The sequence below is a fragment of the Garra rufa genome, chromosome 17, assembly GCF_049309525.1.
Source record: "Garra rufa chromosome 17, GarRuf1.0, whole genome shotgun sequence".
In the NCBI taxonomy this organism is placed as follows: domain Eukaryota; kingdom Metazoa; phylum Chordata; class Actinopteri; order Cypriniformes; family Cyprinidae; genus Garra; species Garra rufa.
This window is the reverse complement of record NC_133377.1, coordinates 16978565-16992891: the sequence shown is the minus strand read 5'-3', so window position 1 is coordinate 16992891 and position 14327 is coordinate 16978565. Positions and strand designations below refer to the sequence as shown.

Genomic DNA, 14327 nt, shown 5'->3' with positions numbered 1-14327 from the left:
AGGCCATGGACCCAAAATGTCAACGTTTTAGTACCCGAGCCACTTAGTTATCACTTTTGCCTTATGGCACGGTGCTCCATCGTGCTGGGAAATGCATTGTTCTTCACCAAACTGTTGTTGGATTGTTGGAAGAAGTTGCTGTTGGAGGGTGTTTTGGTACCATTCTTTATTCATGGCTGTGTTTTTGGGCAAAATTGTGAGTGAGCCCACTCCCTTGGATGAGAAGCAACCCCACACATGAATGATCTCAGGATGCTTTACTGTTGGCATGACACAGGACTGATGGTAGCGCTCACCTTTTCTTCTCCGGACAAGCCTTTGTCCAGATGCCCCAAACAATCGGAAAGAGGCTTCATCGGAGAATATGACTTTGCCCCAGTCCTCGCCTTCGCCATACTTTTTGCAGAAGATCAATCTGTCCCTGATGTTTTTTTTTTGAAGAGAAGTGGCTTTTTTGCTGCCCTTCTTGACACCAGGCCATCTTCCAAAAGTCTTGGCCTCACTGTGCGTTCAGATGCGCTCACACCTGCCTGCTGCCATTCCTGAGCAAGCTCTGCACTGGTGGCACTCCGATCCCGCAGCTGAATCCTCTTTAGGAGACGATCCTGGTGCTTGCTGGACTTTCTTGGATGCCCTGAAGCCTTCTTAACAATGCAGTGGAAAGTTTTTTTTTCGGGAATAAGTTAATTTTCATGGCAAAGAAGGACTATACAATTCATCTGATCACTCTTCATAACATTCTGGAGTATATGCAAATTGCTATTATAAAAACTTAAGCAGCAACTTTTCTAATTTCCAATATTTATGTAATTCTCAAAACTTTTGGCCACAACTATACATCTAAATGAATAAATGTATTTTATGCTAGATATTAAATGTTATATCTGTGGATTGTGCAATTTGCGGACACAAATTATATTTGTGTGATGAGAAATATTGTTTTAATTTTGTTAAAAGTTGAAGTGAAACCCTTGAGGTAAGATGCCATCTCAGAATTTGGCCAGAAGGCCATTGTTGCTAATGTTTTTATTTTGTTAGTTATTGTAATTATGAGTTATAATTTAAGAATTCCATCAGTTACATTTTAAACATTCAACATTATTGTTCATAGGTTAAGTGATCTCTTGATTTATAAATAAATAAATAAATAAATCAGAGGATGTGCTTACCTTTTAAATGTATGTCCTTGCCTGGGATGCTGTTTGATTTGCCTGCCATTGTCCAATTACTCCACTGTATTGTATTCAATATAAATGTCCAGTAGAAGAGACGGGATTAAAACATTTAAAAATCATAACATTGACGTTTTTAAAAGTATACATAAGTCCACATCTGAATGTTTGATTTAGCAGTGTACCATATCAGACATTTTTATGAATTCGGCAAAATTACGTTCTCATCTTTTAAAACCAATCCGTATTATAGGATTTTTGCGCCATCTGGTGCATCAAACGTCAGAGACTGTTCCTGCCCCATAGATGTTTTCGCTTTAACATGAATAAGAACATGAATAAGAATGTACCGTAAAGTGAGCTGTGGATATCAGACGTAGGCTATGTAGTGTTGTAGTATGTAGTATAAGGTACTTATACTAAACTGACTGGGTTAAATAAAATTGCATTACTAAAAAGAGACTAAAATACAATTTTTATTGACTAAAATTAGACTAAATGTAATCAGTTTTTGTTGACTAAAACTAGACTAAAATGTCATCAGTTTTCGTCGACTAAAACTAGACGAAAATAGTCATGGGTAATTCTGACTAAAATAAGATTAAAATGCTCAGACTTTTAGTTGACTAAAACTTGACTAGACCAAAAAGAGTATGAATGTGACTAAAACTAATAAAACCTAAAATGACAGCTTCACACAGACTAAAACTAAAATTAAAACTGGCCGCCAAAAACAACACTGAGGCTATGGCTATGCAAAGTTATTGAAGCTATCTTTGCAAACTCAACGCATCGCATCGCATCGCACAGTTGCTAGGTTGTCATCTGATTGGTTTGTTACTTCAGCGATTATTCTGTAACGCCTACTGATTGGTCCGTTAGTCCTGCGATGCGTCTCCCAGCCAATCATTGCTCGCTTTTTAGACTTTTATAAAAAAGGTGGAAAGGCAGCACTGTTTTCAGTTATTCATTTTAACAAATGTTTTTGAGCAGCAAATATCAGCAGCATATCAGAATGATTTCTTAAACATCATGTGACACTGAAGACATGATGCTAAAATTTCAGCTTTCATCACAGGAATAAATTATATTCCCATAGAAAACAGTTCTTTCAAATTGTAATAATATTTCAGAATATTATACTGTTTTACCGTTTTTTTAAGTACACAAAGACAACCTTGGTGAGCAGAAGAGACTAGATTAAAACATTTAAAATTAATAATATTTCCGTTTTGACAAGGATTGTATACATCTGCATGTTTAATTTAGTATTGTACCGTAACATGAGGTATATTTTTATAAATCCGGCAAAATTATGTTTTCATATTTTAGGTGATTTAAGAACTTCCACAAAACCAATCCATATTATAGGATGTTTGCGCCATCTAGAGTGCATTAAATGTCAGAGAGTATTACTGACCTCAAAGATCGCTTAAACAAGAACATAAATATGAATGTAATGCAGTGCAGTAAACTGAGCTGTACACAAAGCTATAAAGTTATCTTTCCAAACCAAACCTAACTCATTGCACAGTTGCTATGCTGTCATCTGATTGGTTTGTTGCCTCAGCGATTATTCTGTAACGCCCTCTGATTGGTCCGTTAGTCCTGCGATGCGTCTCCCAGCCAATCATTGCTCACTTTTTAGAGTTTATTAAGAAAGTCGAATGAGACGGAAAGATTAACTTCCGCGTTTCTGCTTTCTGGTTTTCCGTCAAAATGGGAGCGTGTATGGCCTTGTGTTCGCTGGCGAGCTGTGTAAGTCTAAACAACTATTTTAACTTAAATCAGTTTTTATCTTTATGTTTTCAGATTTCATCTGCCAAAGTCAGCAACGTATTTTTTGTTCAAAAGCTTTTTAACCGACTTGCTCATAGATTAGTTTGAGAGGTTGTTTCCTCGTTTTGTTTACGTACATAAACTATAAACATTTGAGAAAACAAATACATGACTCATGGGATTTATTTATGTTTTCATACTTTGTTTCCTCTCAATAGTGTCATATCTGTGAAACAATGTCTACTTTTAAAACACTTAAACGATCACGCGCATCCGATTACGCACACGCATTTCCAAACATTACCATTTTTACCAGAACTATTTGATATAAATGTTTAACATACAGCTCCAGGATACACATATAGTAGGTTGTTTCATCTGTTTTCCAGAAAAAAAATGTGTGTGTACGCTGTGTTGAGTGTTTTTATGCGTTTCCCGTGACTATAGGCGTCCTGTCTGTGCGGCTCTGCCCCTTGTCTTTTGTCGGGATGTTGTCCTTCTACATACAACTCCACTGTCACCCGCCTGGCCTTCTCCTTCTTCCTGCTGCTGGGCACTATAGTGTCCATCATCATGATCCTGCCAGGCATGGAGACACAACTGAAGAAGGTATACAGACCATTGGTCTCTATGGGATCAGAACAGAGCTTGAAGTTTGAAAATGTCCTAATCTCATTTTCTCTCACTTGCTTTCTAACCTAAAAAAAGATTTGCCTTCTAAGACCAAGCATTAAAATAATTTAGATCTTATTTTTCATCATGTGCATTTATTTGATGCAATGCCATGAAAACAGTAATAACATGAAATATTATTACAGTTTAAATGCCTGTTTTGTATTTAAATATATATTAAAATCTTATCATATCCATATGATAAGATTTTGTCAAATTCATTTATATTTAAATCACTTAAACTTTGCAGAATTCATAAAAATATCTGATATTTTACAATACTAATTCAAACATTCAGATGTAGGTCTGCTTCGTATTTTTTTTGTGTAAACCATTCAAAAATGTGGGATTTAAAAAAGTGTTGCAGTAAATTGATTAAAAAAATTGTATTAGAAAAATATTTCTACTTTAAATAAATGATGTTCTCTTAATTAGATAAATTAGATTACAGTGTATTAAAATAGTAAGCGGTTATTTTAAATTCTAATAATATTTAACAGTTTTTGATAAATTCTTTCGACTGATCTTAAATCTGAATTATTCCGAATTTTTGACAGGTAGTGTAAATATTTATTTCTGCACAATTTATATTTCTAAATGTGCATTTATTTTATGCAATGCCGTAAAAACAGTAATAACATGAAATGTTATTACAGTTTAAAATGCCTGTTTTGTATTTAAATATATATTAAAATCTTATCATATGGATTGGTTTTGTCAAAGTCATGTATATTTAAATCACTTCAATTTTGCCGAATTCATAAAAATATCTGATATCACGGTACAATACTAAATCAAACATTCAGATGTAGACGGAGGTTAATGTACTTTTCAAAATGTTAATGTAATGCTTTTTTTATGTTTTAATCAAGTCTCTACAGCTCAGGCTGTATTTATGTGATTAAAATAAAGCATAACAGTAATATTCTGAAATATAATTACAATTTAAAAGAACTGTTTTCTACGTTAATATATTGTAAAATGTAATTGATTGCTGTGATCAAAGTTGGATTTTCAGCATCATTACTCCAGTCTTCAGTGTCACGATCCTTCAGAAATCATTGTACTATGCCCATGAAACATTATTACTGTCAATGTTGAAAGCATTTGTGCTGCTTAATTTTTTGTGGAAACAATTAAAAAAATTAGGGTAAGGTTTAAAAAAAAAAGTGTGAAGAAAAAACCCAGAAAGGTTGCAGCAAATTGATTAAAAAATTTATTAAAAATTTTTTCTACTTTAAATAAATGCTGTTCTCCTAAACAATAAATGCTATTCATCAAACAATTCAGAAAAAAACGTGTCATGGTAAATTAGATTTTCACAGTATATTAAAATAAGAAGCAGTTATTTTAAATTGCAATAATATTTAACAGTATTTACTGCTTTTACAGTATTTTTGTAATAATATTTAACCATTATTTTTGATACAATCTTTAATCTGAATTATTCTAAACTTTTGACAGCTAGTGTAAATATATATTTCTGCACAATTTCTATTTCTAGATATTTCTAATTAAATGTAAGTTAATTTCTGACATTACATCTGCAAATTTAGGGTAAGGTTTAAAAAAAAGTGAAAAAAAAAATCAGAAAAGTCGCAGTACATTTGATAAAATGTATTAGAAAAATATTTCTACTTTAAATAAATGCTTTTCTTTTAAACAATAAATGCTGTTCATCGAAACAATTCAGATTTTTTTTTTCAGCATATTAAAAAAGAAAGCAGTTATTTTAAAGTGTAATAATATTTAACATCTTAAATCTGAATTACTCCAAACTTTTGACAGGTAGTGTAAATATTTATTTCTGCACGATTTCTATTTCTAATTAAGTGAAATTAGAATATATTAGGGCTGTGCAATATGGACAAAATAATTATATTGCGATTTTTTGAACAAATGTTGCGATTGCGATTTTATTTGCGATTTTTTTATTTTTTGTTTTTTTGCTTTTTCAAACAAGCTACATACATACATTCTAAATGTATTCAGTGCACAAAAAGTGCATAACAAAACATTTCACAATGAAATAACATAGTATTAAGTTTAATAAACAAAACTGTAGTAAAATTGTCTTTAAAACAGACAACATAAAATAAATTAGCCATGTTACTTTTTTCCCCCCGGTACTTTAGCCTACTTTGTGTAATAACGAAAACATTCATTTCAGTGGAAAAATAAGTCCAAAACTCTCTTTTTTAACATTTTGAGGGCTCTACAATCTTTTTTTTATTTTTATTTTTTTATTTAGAAATTCTTATTTTTTTAATTTTTCTGATAATCAAAAAGCATAAACATTTATTTATTTTTAATCAAATGAAAAATAAACCCTTTTAATTTTTGGCAAACAAACAGAGGTTTACTGTTAAAATCAATACATGGAAGAAAAATTATATTCAGTTTAAATAATAATTAAGTGGTTAATCTTGTTGTAATATATATTTCTTATCATATATATTGTTCTATGTAAATTATTTAAATAGGAATATATAAACATCTACATTATACTGTACAAAAGTAATACAAGACTAATATTCTGTTTCATGTTAAACCGTACTTTTATTTTGACAGGTTGTCTTGAAGTTTCTGTGTGTACAATATGATATGATGCTAGTTTTCTCAAATGAAACGGTAAAAGTGAAACTCACTCAGGATTCATATTAAAACGGTCTTTTTGCATTTCAGTTTTCACAGACACTAGTCCATATCGCGTTTTGAATTAAGTGACAGACCAACTCTTGATTTATTAATCCAAAAATCGACGAATTACGTGGCATTCCGCGCCATAGTAGATTGGGTTTTTATGAATGGAGTCCGCGATCCAGTCCGTGTTTTCTTGGAGGAGACATTGTAAACGCGCGACCTAGACACAGAAATTACATGCCTTAGTGTAAATAAGATAAATAACATAAGCCAATTTAGTTTGTTTAATAAGAGAACAATGTATAGAACTGTTCTATAGGAAAGATAACCTTAAATGACTTCTATTGTGATCTGGCGCTATATCGAAAATAAAATGAACTTGACGTTCAAGGGGGGCGGGGGTGCCGTTGGGGGGATAGATAAAATCGCAGCCTTACGCGGTTTAGAAATCGCATGTGCTAAAATCGCGATTTTTTTGCGATTGCGATTAATTGCACAGCCCTAGAATATATATATATATATATATATATATATATATATATATATATATATATATTTATTAGGGCCGGGACTCGATTAAAAAATTTAATCTAATTAATTAGAGGCTTTGTAATTAATTAATCGAAATTAATCGCATTTTAATCGCATGTAAATATTTGACCTGAGAACAGTGAGAATTAAGAATTTTACATGGATTTTTAGTATACCATTGAATAATGACTGAATACATAAGCTTAAGCAACAAAATATTGCTTATTTTTGTTCAACCAAGTCCACCAGACCAGTACAATATTGCCATTAAATGTAGCAAGAGGCACGTTCTTTAACGAGTCTTTCATTCCGAGAACTCTGCTCTTGTGTTTGCTTAATTATGCATTTAAACGTTAATGACCAAACCTATCATTATAAAAGTTGCTGCACATGGAATATAATGCGGATAACATTTAAAAAATAGTTTTTATCAGGTTACACACTGATTATTTATCACTCAAACCCCTTTCTCTACCTGTCCGTTGGTCGCGTATATCCTCCATGTTTGTAGTTTTTTAACACTTTTTATGCGTGTTTGTAGTTCTAATCGAATCCTCGTTCACGGCGCAGTGTGTTGCGGGCAATATTAGCAGTTAAAAGTGTGCATTGATCGTTAAGTAGTAGACCATCCGGGAATCTTTGGAATACTTTTTAAACATACTACGATTTGGGACATACAATACTATTTAGGACGGACGTCTTTGGCTTGTCTGAACTCTAGTTTGTGCTCCAGTATAATCGGTCCGCCTAATCTCATCCAGTGAGAAACGTTCCGCGGTGCAAAACTTAGTGCGATTAAAATGCGTTAAAAAATTTTAACGCGTTATTTTTGTGTAATTAATTAATCTAAATTAACGCGTTAAAGTCCCGGCCCTAATATATATATATATTTAATTTGATTACTTCATGTAATTATGTATGTCTTTATTTTGAGAGTACTGTTTGTATGTTATCAAGATGTAAAGAAGGATTTTGAATGTGATCAAAATATTATATTAGTTTGACCTTTTTTTTTTTTTTTCTCAGATTCCTGGTTTTTGTGAAGGAGAATCTTCTATACCTGGATTACATGGGAAGGTGAACTGTGAAATCATTGTTGGTTATAAGTCGGTCTACAGGATGTGCTTTGCCATGGCCTGTTTCTTCTTCCTCTTCTCCATCATCATGATCCGTGTGAGAAGCAGCAAGGATCCACGAGCCGCGATTCAAAACGGGTATAGTTTTATTTACCAGCTGTAATCTTTTTCACTGAAACCACGGACAAGACGTTCTCAGCTAATGTTTCTAACGGTGTTGCCCTCTGCTGGTGAAAGCTGGGGTTTTTGAAATATGGAAAATTCCTTTTTGCACAATAGTTTTACTTTGTCCGGGAAGTCTGACGTAATGACCTGTGACTGTGTGCATTGTTTTTCAGTTTCTGGTTCTTCAAGTTCTTGATTCTGGTCGCTCTTACGGTGGGAGCTTTCTTCATTCCAGATGGAATGTTCAACACAGGTACATCAGCTGATAAATAAGAACTAATAATAGCTTGATCATTTTTAGGGGTTTTATTTTAAGTGTTTCTTTTTGTTGGAAGTATTTTCAACTCCTTTGAAGTTATGGTAAATGACACACTAAGTATGTGGCTATATTAAATGAAGAGTTTGGTTTCAAAGCGCTATAAACGCCATTTAAAAAAAAAAAAAAAAAAAAAAAAGAGTTCCTGCCAAATTCATTGTATCTGGTTGGTATTGAAAACGGTACACAAAATGCAATATCCACCGTGTTATTCTGTCATGTTTTCTCCCTATCTTTCCAAACTGCGACAAACGCCAGTCTCCCTTCTCTGCAGAATGCGATACATCTGCTCAACCATTTCACGCATTGTAAACAATGAAGGTGACACTTTGAATAAACCCGGCATTCTAGTTTTCCTAATCTACTTTGTACATTGTGATCAACAAACAAACAACAAAAATGAAAAATGTTGATGCCATTGATGAACCTGTGGTGGTTTCTGCAGTGGGGAAGAAATGTAAACCATCAAAATGTAATCATTTACGTGAGGCACTCATTTTATTGCATTTGCATGATTTATTGCATTTTGCCAACAAAAAAGTTTTTAGAATAAATCTTTGAAAATCAAAATCTGGATTTGAATTTTTAATGTTATTATAACCTAAAGATGCTATGTGAAAGTTTGAAACCACTTACTTGATAAAGAAAACACGTTTTTACTCAAATTATTTAAAATGGATTTGTAGCGTTTTTACTCTTTAAATACTAATCATGGATGCACCGAAATAAATTCTTGGTCGAAGACGAGCAAAATTACACACTGGGCTGAAGGCCGATTACTAAACATGGTTTTTCGTGTTTTTTGTATTTTGCCATTTTTTTTCACCATTGCATAAATTAAATTTTTTTTTACATTTTTGTCTTGCTTTTCAAAGAAAAAAATCAATTACAAAACAACAATTTAAAAATATTACTAAATAATATCAATAAAACACTGAGCATTTGTAACATTCTAGTAGACATTATAGCCTACCAACAAACCATAATTCAACTTCAAATTAATAAGTTTGTAAAATAATATTCTTTGGCCATTTTTAAGACCCCCTTCTTGAATCAGGGATGTGCTTTTAATGCACAAATAAATGCAGCCTTGCTGAGCAAAGGAGAATGTTATAATAAATGTATTAATAGAGCTGTTGTAATGATTGTTATTTTTGCTTTTTTATTTTATTTTACAGAACAACAGTACAATTACAACACTAACATGTATGAATGTTGACTTTTATTTTGGTGGAAACCCGCAGGAAGACCTCAGTACTACTTTTGGCTGACAGCAGCAGATTTATGAATGATTCTCATTATGCAGATTTCCAATTTTCTGTAGTTTATTTACTAATGGTTTAAGGCCATTTGGTGATTTCAGTCATCATACAGTAACCAGCAACAACCAACCCTTTCTTTTCTCATGGAAGACATGCGATGCTAAATAGTCTCTCACTGTCGGTGCTTGTAATGATTTTTGTGTCTTTCTCGGACAGTTTTAAATGCTTCCACACTGCCCACATGTTTGCTGCATTAGTGCAAGCCTCTATTAGATCACGTCACATCATTGTTCGGTATCATTTATTCTGCCTTTTTGCTTATTTTGCTATTTTCAGCCGAATAATTTCGGTTGCCATCCATCCGGTGCATCCCTAATATTAATCATTCTTTATTGACATTTAAAACTAGATAGGTTGTTTTTCAATACGCTGTAATTCCCAGGAGGAATAGCACTTTCTCATGTATAACCAGATGGGAATGCAAGCAAATTACATTTGTAGGCCCTGTTAGGCCTGATATCCATGTGACCACATCACATTTGTAGGGTAAACACTAACGCTTCCTGATGCATCGCAGACTGCAATGAATGATATTGCATTTCTCTGGTTACGTGAATGTTTAAAAATGCTGATAATCCCATGCGTACACCAGGATTCCCACTGTCATCGAAAATATAGTAATTTCAGGAAATACTAAACTTGGGATTTCCATACTTGAAAAAGAGACTGGTATTATCTTAATCCTAAAAACTAGTGGTGGGCCGTTATCGGCATTAACGTGCTGCGTTAACGTGAGACTCTTATCGGGCGATAAAATAATATATCGCCGCTAATCTATTCTCAAAGTTGGGTTGGGAGCTGGGTCTATACTATGCAAGCTATGATGACTTTCACCTTGATATTTTAGCGCGGATGTATACCTAGCCGAATTGCACTGTAGGGGGTAAGAACGAGTCTTCAAACCTGTGTGTATGCCTACTGTGAAATTACCACATCAAATGAGATGTGCTAACATGGATGCAGCTATGAAGCCGCCGGGTTTGCTTCAGGGCAGGGGCGTTGCTAGACCCTTTTTACTGGGGCACGTGCGTGAGTTATAATTTACTTTGATAATCCCGAAATAAAGACATTAAACTACATGTAACAACTGAATTGACGCTTCTAAAAGAAACGCAGTTTAACCGAAGACTATGCACGCAGATATCCATGCCCGTGTGCGTCTGTGTATTTAACTGCAACGCACACGTCGCGCAGCCTTTTACGCAGAAGTACATGCAGTGTAGGAATAATTGGTTACACAAGTTTGTATAGTTAATTGTGTTGTAGATGCAATTGTCAAGCAGTTTGTGATGCATTTTGGAAACAGATTAGCCCCTGTTCTAATGCGCCACCTGGCTTGAGAAACCCGTTCTCAAAGACTTACTTTTAGTCATTATTTGGGTAGCACACATATTCTGAATGCCTTCGGCAGAATTCAAATTAGCCATTTTAATCTAGATTAATTCCAAGATTACAGTGAGATTAATCTAGATTAAAAAAAAATAATCTATGCCCACCACTACTAAAAATAAAACAAAGAAAGAAACTTGAAGTCATGTGAAGTTTTCGTAGAAATTTTTATGCCCAGGTTTTATGTATTTCCTTGACTAGAAAAGGCTCTTTGTGAGTCCAGTCTCTTATATAATGAGGAATCCTTAGTCATGCCAGTTCTTTGGTCAGGAATGGATGTCTAACTTACCCTACATTTTATCATTTTGTCTATTGCAGTGTGGTACTACTTCGGTGTGGTTGGGTCCTTCATCTTCATTCTGATCCAGCTCATTCTGCTGGTGGATTTTGCTCACACCTGGAACCAGAAGTGGGTGGAGAACGCAGAGAACGGGAACAGTAAATGCTGGTATGCAGGTATGTTCAGCAACATTGTTTCTGCATGACTAAGCTGTTAAACTAATAAAGGTAAGAGGTGAAAATAGGTGTCATGTTGAAGTCACAAACATTAAAAGGTGTCATTTGAATATCACATTTTCTTCTATCCAGCCACAGCTTTGACAAGCAATGGACCCTTTTTACAGACTGTCACTTTATTTTCATTTTTAAGTTTTACTGTTGCAGTCAAAATTAGCACGTTAAGGCAGGCAATTAATTTTTCCAGTTTAACATTAAAAATATTTAACGCAGAGACAGGGCAAGGGTTGGCCACATGCTGTGATGTCTATTAATCAAAGAAGAAAAGAACACTGCAAAACAATGCTTTTCTTAGATTTTTTGTCTTTTCAGTCAAGATATCTAAAAACTACAAAGTAAAAATATTGTCTTGCTTTTAGAAAAAACAAGTCAAAATAAAATGCGGTTTTGCTTGAAACAAGCTATTCAAGCAGTCTTGTTTTCTGTTTGAAATAAGAAAAAAAATCTTGCCCCACTGGATGATTATTTTCCTTGTTCTAAGCAAAAACTCACTTAATTTTAACTTGTTTTTTCTAAAAACAAGTAAATAATTTTTACTCTTCTAGAAAATCCTTCTTGATTTAAGAATTTTTAGATATTTTGGCTAGAAACAAGACAAAAAATCTAAGTAAGAAAAGCATTTTTTCCCGTGAAAAAGAAGAAATTAACAACATTTGTTGCTTTAAGTATTGATCTGTATTTAATTTAGTATAGTATTTGATATTTTTATTCCATTTCTGTATATTTCGTATTTACTGAAGGGCACAGATAAATAATGGGTTTATGTGAAGATTGTTTAAGTTAACTTAAATTAGAAGTCTTATAAATGTTTTAATAAGTAAATTTATAGCTCTCAATTATACTGTAATGTTGAATCTCTATAGTCAGTGGTTAAATATTAAGAAAAAAAGAACAATTGCCCAAAGACATCAGTAATATTAGTATCAGATACTCACCTAAAAAAATTAACAGATATTAAAAATGTACAGACTTAATGTTGCTTCTACATTAAATTAAAGATTGTTTAAGAATATGTAAAATGTAAAATTATTCCAATTTAAAAGTATATTTAAAAACTTTAATGCGTGGTTGATAGAGATTACAGTTTTTCTCAATTGCTTAAACACATTTCTTGAAATTATGCCTCTTATTTGTGAAACTCTAAACACAAATCCACAACTCCTAACTCATTTCCCCAAACTTCCTATACTGAGGTCAAAATGAAGCTCTCCACTCAAAACAATTCAATCTTGCTGAAAAACCAAACTTTGCTTTCAGACATGACACACAAATCCTCAAAAACAAACACACTACAACACAGTTTTACACACTGATGAGATAAATTCAAAACAATACTACAACAACAATAAAAATAAAAAACTTTTCACATGATGAACACAACAAATGTATGCATTTGCAAGTGTTTTATTTCTTAATTTACAGTAATGTACTGTAGAAAACAGAACAAAACAGCAAACAACAACAAAATAATTATTCTGCCCAACATCCTGTGTTTGGTCTGGAACAGGCCAAAGAACCTCTTCAGCATCACAGGCTAAATTAGACCTGGCCAAGCAGCAGGGGTCAAATCCTCTTGCATGCCTAATCCAACCCTGGCACCCATCAACTAAAATATATGAGACTGCTTGTCTTCTTTCCCTTGCCCTTCCTGTCTCTTCCATGTTGTCGTTGTCGTCATCATCCTTCTCCTTCTTCTCCTCCTCTTCCTCTTTCACCTCCTACTCTTCCTTTTCAAAATTACACATTACTATAGGTGGGATATTGATTGAAAAAGACTGAATAGGATTCAAAGTTACACTTGTACTAGTGGTCTGACAAAAAAAAAAAAAAAAAAAAATGCATTACAACGTCATTGTGAAACAGAAAAGAAAAGGAAATATGGGCACAAAGGTGAAAATACAAATTCTGACAGTGGGCTTTCTCATTTTTAACTCCTGCGTTGTCCTCTGTCTATATATGCTTTCCAATTGAAGGTTCATGAGATGTACCTTTGATCTATTTCAGAGAACTGCTTTATCATTGGTTGATCTATATTATCTTCATTAGTGAAAGTCAAGATTCACTTGAATAATTCATGGCAAATTTACAAAAAGTCTAATAGAAATGTGTAGAATATATGATTGACAGTTTATGAAAACTAGGTCAAAAATTTTGCATTTAGGTAATGACTTATACGATGAGCTAATGATTTGATGTTTTGAGGGGTAAGACTATTGTACAGAGAACTATATAATACATTTTGAGCAACATGACAATAGCAACTGATAATGTAGGAAACCGCAGACAAATGTATATAATCAGTTGTATGAATGTGCCAAAGCAATCACAACTTGATCAGAAGAAAGAGAAGCTTTTTATGATGTGCACAAGAGACTAGATGATGTGGATGTTGAACAAGTAGTTTTGGCAATTTCATTTCTGATCTGAGAAATGCACCAAAGTGACTGAGAAACACTGTAAGCTGACTTTGGCTCTTTTATCTCCACCGAAGCTTCTGATTGGTGTGTGCTAAATTTTGACTCCTAGTGTTTCCACTTGGGTAATTGTGTGCTAATTGAGCTCAGACTTCGCAGACTTGAGTGAACAATATTGAATGCTTGTGCTTTCTAAATGACCACATGGTGTAAGCACTGAGAAATGTAGGGATTTGTGTGTAGAGTTTTGCAGTAACAGTTCACCAAATATAACTCATGTGTCAAAGCAGGGAATAGTGTTTATAGTTTAGGGAAATGGGTGTGCTTTTTGA

At 33.4% G+C, this 14327-nt stretch overlaps 1 protein-coding gene across 1 annotated transcript in view; it reads left to right on the top strand.

Annotated features, from left to right (window-relative positions):
- The first annotated feature begins 2847 nt into the window (after positions 1–2847).
- serinc2 (serine incorporator 2) overlaps positions 2848–14327 on the top strand; it is a 29341-nt gene continuing 17861 nt past the window's right edge. Inside the window, exons 1-5 of the mRNA XM_073822506.1 lie at positions 2848–2930; positions 3399–3560; positions 7824–8011; positions 8212–8291; positions 11384–11521. Coding sequence (XP_073678607.1) covers positions 2892–2930; positions 3399–3560; positions 7824–8011; positions 8212–8291; positions 11384–11521 — 607 coding nt within the window. The 5' untranslated portion in view covers positions 2848–2891. The remainder of the gene's footprint in view (positions 2931–3398; positions 3561–7823; positions 8012–8211; positions 8292–11383; positions 11522–14327) is intronic.